The sequence below is a fragment of the Neoarius graeffei genome, chromosome 2 (genome assembly GCF_027579695.1).
Source record: "Neoarius graeffei isolate fNeoGra1 chromosome 2, fNeoGra1.pri, whole genome shotgun sequence".
Lineage (NCBI taxonomy): Eukaryota > Metazoa > Chordata > Actinopteri > Siluriformes > Ariidae > Neoarius > Neoarius graeffei.
This window is the reverse complement of record NC_083570.1, coordinates 106,929,765-106,945,800: the sequence shown is the minus strand read 5'-3', so window position 1 is coordinate 106,945,800 and position 16,036 is coordinate 106,929,765. Positions and strand designations below refer to the sequence as shown.

Sequence of the window (16,036 nt, the reverse complement as noted above, 5' to 3'; positions counted from 1 at the left end):
GTCACAGAACTAGCCTAATACGCAGACTGCACCATTTCTACAGGATCCTTAATCTTTACTCCAGATCCTCATTCCAGGCCTGCGACTAAGCATTGCAGGACACCAATGATACAAGATACCTATGCTCCTTTTTCAGACAAGTAAGGGTATTTGGCTGTGTAATAGCATTTCATTTTTGAACCACTCACCAGAGCTATCCTTCCTCTCCAGAGCAGTGACCTGAGGGCTTTGGTGGCTCTCCTCAAATACTCCATTGAGTTTGGCAGGAGGGATGACCTTGTCCTGCTCAAGCAGACTGCTCTGATCATGCTTTGGCTTTGCCCTCTCCTCGATCTCAGCATCAAACGTCTGCCAGCGCTTCTTCGGCGCCACGGCCGACATCGTACCCTTCCCACTGCTATCAAGGCCAGACTCTGTTTGGGATTTTGACAGCTTCTCAATTGGAGCTGCTCTTGCATCGACCACATCTAGCAAGTTCGGTTTCTTAAGGTCTGAAACCAGAGGAAGCAAATTGCTCGGGCAGTCATGTTTTTGAGCCTCCTTTTTTCCTATAGATTTAGGTTTAGATTTGTTTGGCTTCAGGCTGCTTGCGGTTTTCCCCTGCAGCCCGTTCTGAACCCCAGGAGTCTGATTATCATTCTTGTGAACCATGTCAGGATTTGCGGGCTCAAGGTGGAGCTGTGTGGGCAGGAGTGAGGGTTCTTGCTTGATAAGGGTAGATGGAGAGGTGGGGGGCAGCGTCAGAGGCTGTCCCTCCTTCTCCCGGGTGTCATGCAAGTCCTTTAACAACATAAGGTAGGTGGTGAATTTGTACTTGGAGTTGTGATCATCTGAACCAGACTCATCTTTCACCAGAGTATGTAAAGAGAGGTCTTTAGGCTCCCGGAGAGCCTCCAAGGGTGAAGGCGATGGGGATGAAACAGTGGAGGAGGAGGAACATGAAATGCTTGATTCTTTCTTGATTTTTAAACTAGTAACTGGCAATTCTGAAGGCCCAACAGTGGAATCTTTACTCTTTAGTTGAAACTCATTCTGAGAGGGTTCCTTGCTGGACCGGATTCTTGTTAACTTGAGCAAAGTCGGGTTTGGGGAGCCTCTGCAACACTGAGACACTGGGTGAGTCGGATCAGCAATGAGTTCAGTTTTTACTTGCCATTGGTGTTCTGTGCTCTCAGATATGTCCAGGGTGGGAGAAAACGAATCATGCTCATCAGACAGAGATGGAGAAGATGATTGGGATTCATGGCTGGAGTCAAGATCATTCTTCTCTTCGAATTTCTCATACCTTGCAAGGGCTCGGAACATGAGGCCAGAACTCGCTGGCAAGTAGAAAGAGTGCATCTCAAATGTGCCGTCTGATAATCCTGGCAAAGTGCTACCCAAACTCCTACCATTTGAAGTGGTGTACCTTTTGTTTTTGATTGTAGACTTGTTGTTCGGCTTGTGTTTTGGCAAAGAGGCTGTTTCTTTCTCCGTCTTGCGAACTTTTTTCGCTTTTTTATTCACATGTTCTGCCTTTGGTTCAGCACAGTGTTCTTTATCTGACCCCTCTTTGAGTTGCTCTTCCAGGCGTTTGGGACACAGTATCCTGGGAACTGAATCGATGTCCGAGTAAGGGCAATCCCTGGAGTCAGACACCGGATCATTTGCAGGAGCAGCAGGAGGTTTAAAAATGTCCAGTGTGGGACTTGACATCCGAATGGAGAACTCGTCTTTGATTTTACCAGGACCTTTCAGCAACGAGCTGTTTTTCTTTTTAGTCGATGATTTCTTTTTGCTTCCTTCCGTAGTTTTGGGTGAACCGACGGCAGGAAAACTGTGTCCATTAGAGAAAACTGGACTCTGAGAGGACAGATGAAGGTCGGAGAAGGTCGGAGAGGTGGAAGTCCTTTCCTCCATGACAGGAGAGTGTAACTCTCTGACTGAAGGAAGTTGTAGTTTACTCCTGAGATACTCGGGCAGAGCTGCCTCTGCCTCCACCACACTGGCCTTCCATAGAGGCATCAAGCGCTTTGGAACCTGCAGGAAAGGTAAAAACACTTAGACCATGGGTAATAATAAAGCATTTCATCACGTATGCATCAGAAACGGAGGAAGTAACTGAATTAAGACTCTTTTTTTTTTTTTTACTAAAGTAGTAGAAGAACAAAAAGGGACTCGCCGACATTACCATGTATTTGTAACCCTTGTCTCTCTGTCTCCCTCGCCGCCTGAGCACAGGAAGTTTATCAAACTGCTGTCCTCCTTCAAAAGCATACGTGGCTTTCCCAGAAACCCATGCTTGGTCCACGATCTCCCCGAACGTCCTGACGAAATACATTCGGCATGGCCTGCTGCTGGGCTCTAAAAGGTCACATCATAATCAGATCTCTTAGGGTTCTAAACTCGGCTCTTATTTCACATCATAAGGTCAACAATATGGACCAATATGGTGATGCTGACATCACTGTATCCCTTTGAGAAATATGTGAGAGTTTGCACCAGCAAATCTCCATACCTACCACCACACCACACTTGGAGCTTAGACTGTTGCCATGCCCATAACGTTGAGGATGAATCTGATAATCAGTAGACAAACTAACCTTTCATCCTGGTGTGGCTTTCACTCCGGGGGTCAATGGAGATGCGACAGGGCCACCAAGGCCGACGATTAAACTTGGCCCACACCACATCACCCACGGTAAACTTCACTTCTGGAAGAGGCTTCTTCTTTGGGCTGTCGGACTGTGGAAGAAAAGGCGGCGTATTATTACATTGCAGGCATTTAGCAGACGCTCTTATCCAGAGCGACGTACAACACACCTGGAGCAGTTGGGGGTTAGCTGCCTTGCTCAAGGGCATTCCAGCCATTCCTGTTTGCCCAGAGAATCGAACCGGCAAACTTTTGGTCCCAAAGCTGCTTCTCTAGCCATTAGGTCATGGCTTCACAGGAATGAGTATTATAACTTGTTTATAAAGCATTGTTAACAGTAGCAGTCTGTAAGGTTGGAGATGACTCTCTGGACAGCCAAAAGGGTCAGAAGAGCGGATGGTACACTCAACTAGGTATTACATCATAATAACTATACATACTCTAACACAGACCCCTTAGTTGTTATCAGTGAGGGGACTCTTACGGTGACATCATCATATGTTGCAGCAGTGTCACAAGTGCTTTCACAGTTACACACATCGGACAGTTACCAGTGACATTTTCAAAAACACTGATTAGAAAGGGCATCCAGGATTACATAGTAACTCTGGATGGCCTTTGTTTCTTCACATGCAGCAGTAAAAGACCTCGGGGTAATTATTGACCCGTCTTTCATTCGAAACTCACATTGATAACATTACCCGGATAGCTTTCTTTCATCTCAGAAATATTGCTAAGATAAGAAATTTAATGTTACTACGTGACGCGGAAAAACTAGTTCATGCTTTTGTTACCTCCAGGTTGGATTATTGTAATGCCTTACTGTCTGGATGTTCCAATAAGTGCATAAACAAGCTCCAGTTAGTTCAAAATGCAGCAGCAAGAGTCCTTCCTAGAACTAGAAAATATGACCACATCACCCCTGTCTTATCCACACTGCACTGGCTCCCAATCAAATTTCGTACTGATTATAAAATACTACTATTGACCTTTAAAGCACTAAATGGTCTCGCACCACAGTACCTGAGTGAACTTCTGCTCCTCTATGACCCGCCACGCCTACTTAGATCAAAAGGTGCAGGCTATTTGCTGGTACCTCATATTGTGAAGGCTACATCAGGGGGCAGAGCCTTTTCTTACAAACCCCCACAGTTATGGAACAGCCTTCCAAGTAGTGTTCGGGAATCAGACACAGTCTCAGTGTTTAAGTCTAGGCTGAAAACATATCTGTTTAGTCAAGCCTTTTGTTAATGGTGTTTATGAGGTAAAGGTGTAGATCTAGAGGGTCCTCAGACAGAGTGTTTTGGTAAACTGGGATGTATGGATGCTGTCAGTCCCCACTCACTTGCTCACTCGAGTTTGTTGACGGTGTAGTGGCTGGCTGCTTTATGTCTCGGGGCTCCCTCATGCCTGTGTTACCTTCTAGCTCTCTCCTTTTAGTTATGCTGTCATAGTTAGTTGCCGGAGTCCCTGCTTGCACTCAGTGCAAAATGTATACTGTTCCTACTTATTCAGGTGACATTGGGCATACCTAACAACCTGTGTTTTCTCTCTCCCCCCCAAATCTGTCCCTCTGAGTTACATGTCGGTCCTGGGATCGAGATGCTGATCTCTTCTGCTCCTCGGACCTGCCTGATCCATCCTGGTGCCCCGTGTCTGGTTGGAGTCTCATCACATTGCTCCTGTGGAGGACGGCCCCATGTGGACAGTTGAGGGTCACACCTGGAGGACGCTCTGGACTCTTACAGTAATGCTTTTATGGCTGAGGACTACAGTTGACTTGCTAACTTTAGGACTGCAGTTGGTCATGAACAGTTTTGCACTCAAGTTTCCATCAATGAAGAGTTACAACATCAACGAAACTGACTTCTTGTTAAAACTGTTAATATTATAGTCATGCTGTCTGTTGTTGCCCAAATGAGGATGGGTTCCCTTTTGAGTCTGGTTCCTCGAGGTTTCTTCCTCATGTCGTCTGAGGGAGTTTTTCCTTGCCACCGTCACCACAGGCTTGCTCATTGGGGAGAGATTAGGGATAAAATTAGCTCATGTTTTAAGTCGTTCAAATTCTGTAAAGCTGCAATGTTTATTGTTAAAAGCGCTATACAAATAAACTTGACTTGACTTGATTAAAATGCCGGTCTATTCTTTTACCCAATCAACTTCCTTACTAGCTGGGCTTGGTTCCACCGCGAGCTGGTCTAGTGATTAGCGGGTCTGCCTTTCGATTGGGAGCTCACAAGTTCTATTTGTGGTCAGTTCATATCAAAGACCATCATAAAAATGGTACCAACTGCCGTCTGGCAAGGCCCACTGCAATACAGATGCAAGAGGGGAGTCAAACTCTTGTGGTTACCAGAGGACTAGCCCCCCACTGTAACCCTAGCTGTACAGGTGAGAGGCTGAGGGCTATAGAAGCAGAGATTGGCACTACCCAATGTGCCTCAAGGGCCTGGTTAATACTGGGACAGGAGACTGCCTGGAAAGATCAGGTCCTGGCACGGGAAGGACTTTGATTTTTTAGGATTGTCTCTAGCTCACCTGCAACCTGAAATGGATAAGCGGCATAGAAAACATACGAATAAATGAAGTTCCTGACTCCAATAGTCCTCCTCCCTTCTCTGTCCGGCTACGACATCCCAAATATTTAATAACTCCTTCCTCTTCGGCTTGTCCGAAACATGATACTCTAGCAACTGCCATTATTTTCACACAAGGGACACAAATGTAATAAATACCATTGGTTGTGTGATCCATTACTCTGATAAACAGGTTACACTGCTGCCTAATCTAGCATATTCCTAACTTTTCCATACACGACAGCTATCAAAGGCACAGGACGCAAAATGGCATCATTGACCAGAATTTAAAAAATAAGACGTTTGGCTAAGCAGCACTGTACACCACCATGCTAGGTATCTAACATGCTAGGGGCGGTGGTGGCTCAGTGGTTAAGGCTTTGGGTTACTGATCTAACAGTTATGGGTTCAAGCCTGAGCACAGACAAACTTCCATTGTTGGGCCCTTGAAGTGTATGTAATACCTTAAAATGAATATATATATAATTTCTAACAACCAAACTGAATTAATAAAGCGGGGGGAAAATAATATTTGTTATTTTATTATCAAGCACAAAACTATCAATAAATCGCAGAATCCGGATCTCGGAAAAAAGCAGCCTTGCCCCAGGACTAAGCTCGCATGACGTCACACATGGAACCCTGATTATCTGGGTCATTTCCGTTCATCTGACTCCGTGCTTGTTTACTTGATGAAACTGGGTATTGTTGTTGAAATCTTACAAAAACTGATGTGAAAGCACTGCGTTGTGTTTGGATGTTCAAATCCATATACAACAGGACATTCAGTTCACGAATTTCTGAGAAATGACACTAAAGCGACAGTGGGTGAGGTTTGTGCAAACGAAGCGGGCAGTCTAAAAAAAATTGACTTTTTATTTATTTATTTATTTTATTTATTGAATTTTGATTTATCGTTTTTGATATTTCAAAAGTATTGTATGAACATTTTGGTACAAAATTGATTCCAAACATCTTGCGTGTCTGCTAAATGCCTGTAAAGTATATTTTTAAAATTCTGGCTCAATGTATCACCTTCACCTCATCGCCACGCTGTCAATTTATTCAGCTTATAAAGACAACGTAACGACAAGAACACTAACAGTGTGCCCGGCTTTTATAGAAAAGTCTTTCTCAAAAAGCTTGCAGGAATAAAAATGATCAATTAGTCGTAGATTTGATCATTTTTTTTCCTTTTGATTATTGTTTTTGGAACAAAAAAAACTTTGTAGAATTTGGAGCAATTTTTTTTTCTTGAATTTTCACCAATGGGTCAAACGCATTCTTTTTTTTTTTCAAGAAGAGTTCACGTCAGCATAGAAGTGCATCAACGAATCCAACTCATTCTATCCAACCTGTCAACGGAAAGTTCACAATCTCTTCCTTTCGTCGGTCCGCACCGAACAACTCTACAATCATTCACAGACACCCAGTAAGTACTGTCCAAAAGTCTTGGCACCCTATTTCCCCCCCCCCATACAAACTTTGTCACAGATTTCTATTTTATGACTTCTACGTTATCGAATCGGTACAAAAACATTTTAGAGTTCCAAACGTTCGTTGTTGTTTTTTTTCCAGCACAAAATTAAACGTGACAGGAAAAAAAATGTTGTATCTATTCCATAAGACAGCTCTTTTCAGATGAAAAAAGAAAACATGATGAAGGCTGCTGGGTTTTGGTGCAAAATGAAGAAATGAGTGTGACAGTCAAAGGGTCCAGAAGAACTGTGGCTGGTTCTGGAATGCCCCCTTTTCCACCAAAGCAGTTCCAGGGCTGGTTCGGGGCCAGTGCTTAGTTTGGAACCAGGTTTTCTGTTTCCACTGACAAAGAACTGGCTCTGGGGCCAGAAAAACCGGTTCCAGGCTAGCACCAACTCTCTGCTGGGCCAGAGGAAAGAACCGCTTACGTCAGCGGGGGGCCGAGTTGTTAAGACCAACAACAATAATAAGACCGCGAAAGATCGCCATTTTTAAGCGACGAGAAGCAGCAGCTGTACAAACGCGAAGTCATCCATTATTATTAATATTACAGGGAGTGCAGAATTATTAGGCAAATGAGTATGTTGACCACATTACCCTCTCTATGCATGTTGGCCTACTCCAAGCTGCATAGGCTTGAAAGCCTCCTACCAATTAAGCATACCAGGTGATGTGCATCTCTGTAATGAAAAGGGGTGTGGTCTAATGACATCAACACCCTATATCAGGTGTGCAAAATTATTAGGCAACTTCCTTTCCTTTGGCAAAATGGGTCAGAAGAGGGATTTGACGGACTCAGAAAAGTCAAAAATAGTGACATATATTGCAAAGGGATGGAGCACTCTTAAAATTGCCCAGCTTTTGAAGCGTGACCATTAGGGTTGGGCGGTATCCAAATTTTGATACCTTTAAACTGTCTCTGTGTTTTCCCGGGGTATACGGTATTACCGAGAAAAAAATAATATTTTGTTTCGGCCTACTGTGTAACGTGCGCCTATACCGGCGGACCTTGTCCAGACCTGCGCCTATCCCTCAAATGTACTATTTAAAAGCAGCATAGCGAATTATGTGCATTGTGGTATGGATTAAGCAGCAAAGCGAATTTTGTGCATTGATGAATGGATTAAGAGATATTTCAAAGCATCACGCAACTCTTCCTTCATCTTGAAAATAGCATTCAACTGTCGTTTACACATGTCTGCGTTGAAACGCCATTTGCAGCACTATTTCACCTACTCCATCAAAAAAAAGTACACGATGAGCAGGATCATACCCTTTCAAGCATGGGAAATAAAAAAAAAAGAAAAAGAATCAACCAACACCCAAGTCCGTTTAGACTGCGCGATAAACCATATTCTTCAGCGCAAATGAGGCGAACCTAATTCAAATGCGTGATAGCTGCACAAGGCAAAATCATATGGGCCCACGTCATGCCATGGCGGGGAAATTAATAATCAAATGGCCTTACCTTGCTTAAAACGTTGTCTTGATCACATAACTCCTTACAATTATTCCACTTAAATCCATACGGTTTAACACACCCAACAAAGATAGCAAGCGCATTGCTAATTCCCACCAGAAACCGAACAGTTTACACTACGATGTTTTCTTCCGTTTCTTCAGTAGATGACATTTCAAACGTTTATTACCCACATCCCAAATGTCATACGTTATATTATTTTACCTTGTTGTTACTCATGTAACCTACTCAAAACACAACTCATTGGAGAGATCTCGTGGAAGTGGAGTACCCCAGGCTATGGTGTGCCTTAGGGGACATATTAGATTTTTTTCGATTTTGCGCGGTCATTTACATTATTGCTGGCTCTTCCTTTTCGTTTGGTTTGAAACCAAAATACTGCCACACTGCCGATGTTGTATTTTTTTTTTTTTGCCACTAACTCGTTATCTTGACTTGCCATCTTTCAACCGCGGTCTCAGTCTCTTGCGAAGCTTTCTGTCAGACTCCCAATGTCACGCAGGGTTGCCATGGTAACGACATAAACAACCCTGCACGCGATGAGAACTTCTTTAGGAAATTGATAGAATTAGTGAAAATACGATCACACAGTTATTCGGGATGATCTTCAATTTATTATTTTATATTATGACCTCATGTACTCCATATTTATTTAGATATTATATATTTTTTTAAAATGACGGTAATGAGACCGATACCATTGGTACTTTTGGATACCTCGGGATACCTTCTTACCGTAATACCGCCCAACCCTAGTGACCATCGAACAATCAAGCGCTTCATTCAAAATAGTCAACAGGGTCGCAAGAAGCACGTTGAAAAAAAAAGGCGCAAACTAACTGCCCGTGAACTGAGGAAAGTCAAGCGTGAAGCTGCCAAGATGCCACTCGCCACCAGTTTTGCCATATTTCAGAGCTGCAACATCACTGGAGTGTCAAAAAGCACAAGGTGTGCAATACTCAGGGACACGGCCAAGGTAACAAAGGCTGAAAAACGACCACCACTGAACAAGACACACAAGATGAAACGTCAAGACTGGGCCAAGAAGTATCACAAGACTGATTTTTCGAAGGTCTTATGGACAGATGAAATGAGAGTGAGTCTTGATGGGCCAGATGGATGGGCTCGTGGCTGGATCAGCAAAGGGCAGAGAGCTCCAGTCCGACTCAGACGCCAGCAAGGTGGAGGTGGGGTACTGGTATGGGCTGGTATCATCAAAGATGAGCTTGTGGGACCTTTTCGGGTTGAGGATGGCGTCAAGCTCAACTCCCAGTCCTATTGTCAGTTTTTGGAAGACACCTTCTTCAAGCAGTGGTACAGGAAGAAGTCAGCATCCTTCAAGAAAAACATGATTTTCATGCAGGACAATGCTCCATCACACGCATCCAAGTACTCCACAGCATGGCTGGCCAGAAAGGGTCTAAAGGAAGAAAGATTAATGACGTGGCCTCCTTGTTCACCTGATCTGAACCCCATAGAAAACCTGTGGTCCCTCATCAAATGTGAGATCTACAAGGAGGGGAAACAGTACACATCTCTGAACAGTGTCTGGGAGGCTGTGGTTGCTGCTGCACGCAATGTTGATCGCAAACAGATCAAAACACTGACCGAATCCATGGATGGCAGGTTTTTGAGTGTCCTTGTAAAGAAAGGCGGCTATATTAGTCACTGATTTGGTTTTTTTTTGTTTTTGAATGCCAGCAATGTATATTAGTGAATGTTGAGTTGTTATATTGGTTTCCCTGGTGAAAATAAATGAGTGAAATGGGTATATGTTTGTTTTTTGTTAAGTTGCCTAATAATTATGCACAGTTATAGTCACCCGCACACACAGATATCCTCCTAAGATAGCTAAAACTAAGAAAGCCCTACTCCAACTTCCAAAAATACTCAGCTTTGATATTTATGAGTCTTTTGGGTTCATCAAGAACATAGTTGTTTTTCAATAATAAAACTAATCCTCAAAAATACAACTTGCCTAATAATTCTGCACTCCCTGTATTGTTGTTGTTGCTGTTGCTGCTTCTTCCGTGTTGTTTTTGCTTCGATATTCGCGCCAAGGTTTATGCAAACGTAGCGACGTAACTGACGTATACAGCGACGTAATGACGTATACAGCGACGTAACTGACGTATACAGCGACGTAATGACGTGTCTTCTCTTAGCACCGCGAGCGATGGAAAAGCAAACTGGTTCTCAGCTGGCTCGCAAGTTGAACGAGTTGTGAACCAGCACCAGCACTGGCCCCGAACCAGCCCTGGAACTGATTTGGTGGAAAAGGGGTAGAAGATGCTCAGTAAAACCTACAGCTCATTTCCGCATAAAGCTGCACTCATTGTATTTTTTAAAGCAAAGGGAATTTTGTCTCACACCAAATATTGACTTTGTTTCATTTGCTATGGAGCACTTGCATGTGACGTCACAGCTGATCCAGATTGTGACAGACGCCATCTTGTCGGTCAAACGCCATATTCCGCCTTCCACTTCTACTTCTGGTTCTACTTCCGCTTTTACTTCTACCTTTTCTTCTGGAAAACCCTACTATATACAATTCTAATACAACGGCTGCGGCTACAAGCTCTCCCTACCTGTGCACGTTTTTTATGTTTTTTGTGTGTATTTTTGCGTGTTGTTCGTCTGTACCAGACTTCAACATCCACTACAACCGTATGGACTTACTGGACATTGGTTTCCAGCAGAAAATGATGGTTTGTAGCGATTTCCATCGCATGCACAACATTCCGGACGAAAAAAAAAACCATTCCGGACGAGATAGCGAGACCAGCGGGGTCTCCGTGGATTGTTATCGGAAGCAAAGCGAAGGAGGCGGTGACGGGAGCGGAAGCAAAAGCGAGGCTGCAGGCAGAGCCGGCCTGTTGACTAAGCTCAGAAAACAGCCACTCAAACCTCCACTGCTAAGCCTCTACCTCTCCAACGCCAGATCCATGTAAACAAGACGGATGATTTGGAATTACAGCTGGAATTACCTTATTCTATTCTATAATCGGCTGGTCAGTGCTATACTCAATACTTAAGTGACTTACCCATCCAGTGAGGATTCTTGTTTACAAGATGCCACATCTGAGTCGCTGACAAATCCTGAATTTCTGTAGAGATAACTGTCCAGAGATTTATAAGCACGCAGTGCTTCACCACTGAACAGCGAGGGAAAGTTAATGAGGTAATCATACACGTCCGGGTATTCCGCTGGCAGTTCAAAATCTGGTCGTGAAAACTCCGTCCGGAAAGCCATAAGGGTCACAAATCTGTAGATCGTTTATTTTAGACATATATCTAGTTATCTGTTCATTAGAAAAATGAGCCGTGTAGTCCGTCGGTTGAAATCGATCCATTCTGTACACGAGTGCAGCAGTATTCAGCGGTGTTTTTGACCGACAAGATGGCGGTTGTGTACTTTCCGGTCACGTGACTGCAAGATCTCTATAGCTTACTTATTATGGTTTATAGTATTTTTTAATGTTGAAACATTTCATTTGATTATTTTTAAGCCATTTTTGGTCGACAGCATTTCTTTACACGATGTGCCTAAGACTTTTGGACACTACTGTATGTGTGTAAACGGTCACCCAGCAAACCTTCATTTTGGGAACTTAACTCTAACCATAATCAAGATTACCTCATCAATCTCTAAATGACTTCAACGTTACATTTCTCAGCCAATGACACACCTAGAACCAGGAAACATGGCAAGAAAAACGCTGACAACACTTTGACAACCACCAAGAAGGCGTGCCAATATGTGTAACGGAAATGTGTTTTTCAGCCCTGCCTTACTCATAAGCACCAATTAGATGTTATGAGTAGTCTGAATGTTAACTTGTTGCCCTAATATGTACCCTGTCCACACTAGAGATTTTGTACCAATACGATACTACTTTTGTACCGCAAAACCTGTCCACACTAGCAACTATACCGGTACTGTAGCGGTATAACTGTATCGGTACGAAACCCACAAATGCATGGGTTTCGTACCGGTACAGTATCGGTACTGTAGCGCTTCGCTGTAGTGTGGACAGATGAAGCGGCTCTGTATCGATACAAATATAATGCGCATGCGCAAAGTCACACACCTCAATCGCTGTCTTTGCTGAATAAAATAGTGAAGAACGGAGATTCGTTTGTTTCTTTCTCAACTGCCTCGCGCGTTTTATACGATTCGACTGAATAAATGACCACCAGAAATACAGACTGTACACTGACAACTAAAAGCACACACGCGTTGTTTCATCCGCCATATTCTCGGAAGGAAGTTACTCGGTAACCACGGAAACATTTCGCGCACGCGCATTTCAACTACCGTGAAAGAAAACCGCAAACATTTCTCGCTAGTGTGGACAGATGCACTAAACTGTACCGGTATACTTTGTATCGATACAGTTATACCACTTTCGTACCGGTATAAGTGTGAACACAGCAATGGTGTTCACTTGTCCGTTTATGACACACAGTTAATCCTACGAATGGACACCAAACCAAATGGGTCACCAGCAGCTAAAAATACAGCAAGCCTCAACGCCAGGCATTGCCCAAATGCCTGATTTGCCCAACCAAGCACTTGGGCAGAAATATTTTCATGAGTTAGGCCCATTCGGGCACACCTATTGTCAGCTTCTTTAAGCACAAAAATGATTTTTGAGCGAGTATGTTACAAAAACCAAGGCGTATTAACCAGCATCCTTGCTTCCCCTGTGATTGCCGTTTTGTTTTTTTCTTCCCGATTTGTAACGGCGATTCTGACTGGCTCGCTTCAGGTGTGTGCGTATTAGTGCTTTTCATCACTACGAGTGGTCGCTGGTGCCCTCTACGTTTTCCCGGGTTGACTTTAGGACGTCCACATATATATGTAAAAAAAAGCTAGTGGTAAGGGGTCATCCATAATTTTCATCATTATCACGAGCGTACAAACCATACACGGGGGGGAGGGGGTTAATGACCAGGCGTACACTTTTTAAAAATGAAAAAATGATGATCCGTCAATGTGCGACTCGGCGGCCGCCATGTTAAAAATTTCGCGCCACGTCGGTGTTGCCAGCTAGCTCTACACGCTTTCTTTCTTCAATACAACAACAATGGCTGACCCAGATTTTGACTGCGTTTATAAATTTGTGAATAGCAGAAATACCGCTATTCACAAGACTCCTTCAAACGAGTATGAGCAATTTTTAAAAATGTATTGTTTCCTGCATTCATCTGAGAGGAGGCAGTTAGGGCAAGACAGGCTGCTTGGAAAGAATCAAAAACGAACGTTTCAAAGCCAAAAAGCAACAGCTCCCCTTAAAAAGAAAGTTCCTAATTTTCAAAAAACAGACCCTCCAGGATGTTGCGATTTGCAAATTCAACCAATCCCCGCGAATTCAGGGCGGTGTTGCAATTATATCCAATCACCGAAACTTTCCCGCAAATTTGACCAATCGTTGGCGTCGTCTTGAGGTGACGTCGACAAACTACCTTCCGCCTTTACTTCCAGTGTTGCCAGATTGGGCGGTTTCCCGCCCAGTTGGGGGGTTTCAAGTGCATTTTGGCGGGTTTTGAACATATTTTGGGCTGGAAAACGTCAGCAGTATCTGGCAACGCTGCTTACTTCCGTGTATACGTTCAAGAGAAGCAGCATGTGCAAGTCAGTGTTTATATGGGCTTAAATTCTGTTACTGAAAGTGTGTGATGTTTACAGTGAAGGACTGTGTGCACTTTACATTATTTTTTTTACTTAATACAAGAAATTAATGGATGCCAACATTTTTGCCAAAATGGTATTTTATTTTCCATTGTTTAGGCAGCTTCAGCATCATACTGTGAGATTCTGTTCAAATTGTTTTTTTCTTCTATGAAGCCTGAGCCATTTATTTTATTAGTTTATAATTATTGTTTAATTTAGTCTTCAGGAGAGACTGCCTGCACACAGTACTAGTATTAATAGTGTTTTTTCTTACATGAAAGCTGAGGCATTTATATTATATTTTAAGGTAACTTCATGTTGTGCTGTGAGGTTCTCTGCACTTTAACTTTTGAACCAACAGGTGCATTTGGATAAGTAAAGCCTATTTTTCTGCATTTTTGTAGTCCTGGTAATCTTTTATATTGGTAAAGTTGTTTATAGGACCATTTCTCAGTGTCTTTGTTTTTTTAATCAATAGTTTTTCGGTAATAACTTAATATTTAACATATCACTCAATTTTAATCACAAAAAGAGAAAATCGCAACAATTTCTCGCAACTTTCACTTCCTCCCGCAACGTAATCGCAACAAAAACCTAAAAAACACCGCAACTTTCATCGCAATTTTTTGGAAAAACCCCCCGCAACATCAGACATTTTAGCCCGCAACAATCACAAAAAAGGCCCGCGGAATCCTGGGGGGACTGAAAAATGAATCGCCTACTTTCTATGAAAACTTCTGGACTCGTCTTGTGTCTTCTTTTCTTCTCTTGTGAATCTTTGTATTGTCCTGTCATCTGATTTTAATAAAAAGTAATACAAGACATGGTTTTATTTTGAATTCCTATTCCACGTAGATCCATCATCATTTTTTTGTCCGCTAATGTACACTTTTGGGGGGGGGGGGGGGGGGGGGGGGGGGTTGCTCAAAAGTCTACTCTTTGTAGACTCATGATAATGATGAAAATTATGGATGACCCCTAAGTACATTCGATGAATGGAGAGACATGCTTTTGTGTCTCAAATAGTAAACCACGCTATAAAGGTTGTTTAATTTCCTCCTAAATGCAACGGCAAACTGAATGATAAGACAGTACGAGTACGGCAGTACAGACTCCTGTTTTATCACGTTTTCAGTTTTATAGCTCATCTTTGCGATATTGCTAGTCGCTGTTATAGGCAAAACAAAGTGCGTTTGTGTCCTAAACTCTATATAAAAAGACGTATTACGTACTAGTACCGTACGCAAGTCTTACATTTTTGATATTGATTTGTTTCATGTTTTCAGGGCTTGTCTTGTTCTTCTGTTGCAGAAATAAGTGGTGTTTTTAAAGGGGAACTGAAGTCCTTTTTAAACTTGCTTTATTTCTTAATTAACGTGTAATTCAGTTACGTTTTCGGTTTTAGTAACCTTATATCGTGACTCGTATTGGCAACTAATCGCAATTAAATATTATACTTATCGGCCTATTCGGTTTTTAGCCGTGTTGAATTTAGTTCGTTTGGTCGACGGCAGGCGTCGCTTATCCGCACGATCTTCACGAGACTTGTGCGAGACTTCGAAACGTCAAGTGTCAGCCAGGTGTCAGTGCCGCCATTTTGAAAACTGTTTTCCAAACGAAATATCGCACAAAAACGAGTTTAAATGACGATTACTGCCTACTTTTTTCAAACTTTCCTGATTGCTATCAAAACAAACAAAACTTCCGGCTTGATTACGTCAGCATTCGAAAGAGGGCGCGCGTGTCTTTGGACAACCCGTGTCCGAAATCGCTCCCTACTCACTATATAGCGAGGACGCCATTTTGTAGTGCTGTCCGAAACCTTAGTGAGGATTATTTACACCCTATATAGTGCACTCAAAGTATCCCACGAGAAGTAGTGTACAACGATGGTCACTAACCAAAGCAATATATCCCATCATGCACTGCGGTCGCGCTGAAAGAAATCAAATTAAAAGTCTGAAATGTGATTTAATAAAAGGCAGCGGCGAAGAAGAAAGAAAGGATTCAGCCTTGATTTAAAAGAACTGAAAGCTGCAGGTACTTTGTATTGATTAATGTGGGAAATGCGCTCAGTATAATATGGATTTATCACACAAATGCACGCATGTATTTATTATTTTGAAACCCACCAGCCGACTGATCTGGCACGTTTTAATTGTGCGACAGTAATGACGTAAATACCAGCGTGA

The 16,036-nt window shown here is 42.8% G+C and overlaps 1 protein-coding gene across 2 annotated transcripts in view; it reads right to left on the bottom strand.

The window, feature by feature from the left end:
* Positions 1–16,036, bottom strand: part of nsd1a (nuclear receptor binding SET domain protein 1a) — a 103,500-nt gene that overhangs the window by 76,466 nt on the left and 10,998 nt on the right. For both annotated transcript variants that reach the window (XM_060915338.1, XM_060915339.1), the window contains exons 3-5: positions 2,583–2,724; positions 2,171–2,343; positions 189–2,019 (exon numbers count right to left, since the gene is read on the bottom strand). In XM_060915338.1, the coding sequence (XP_060771321.1) occupies positions 189–2,019; positions 2,171–2,343; positions 2,583–2,724 (2,146 nt within the window). The remainder of the gene's footprint in view (positions 1–188; positions 2,020–2,170; positions 2,344–2,582; positions 2,725–16,036) is intronic.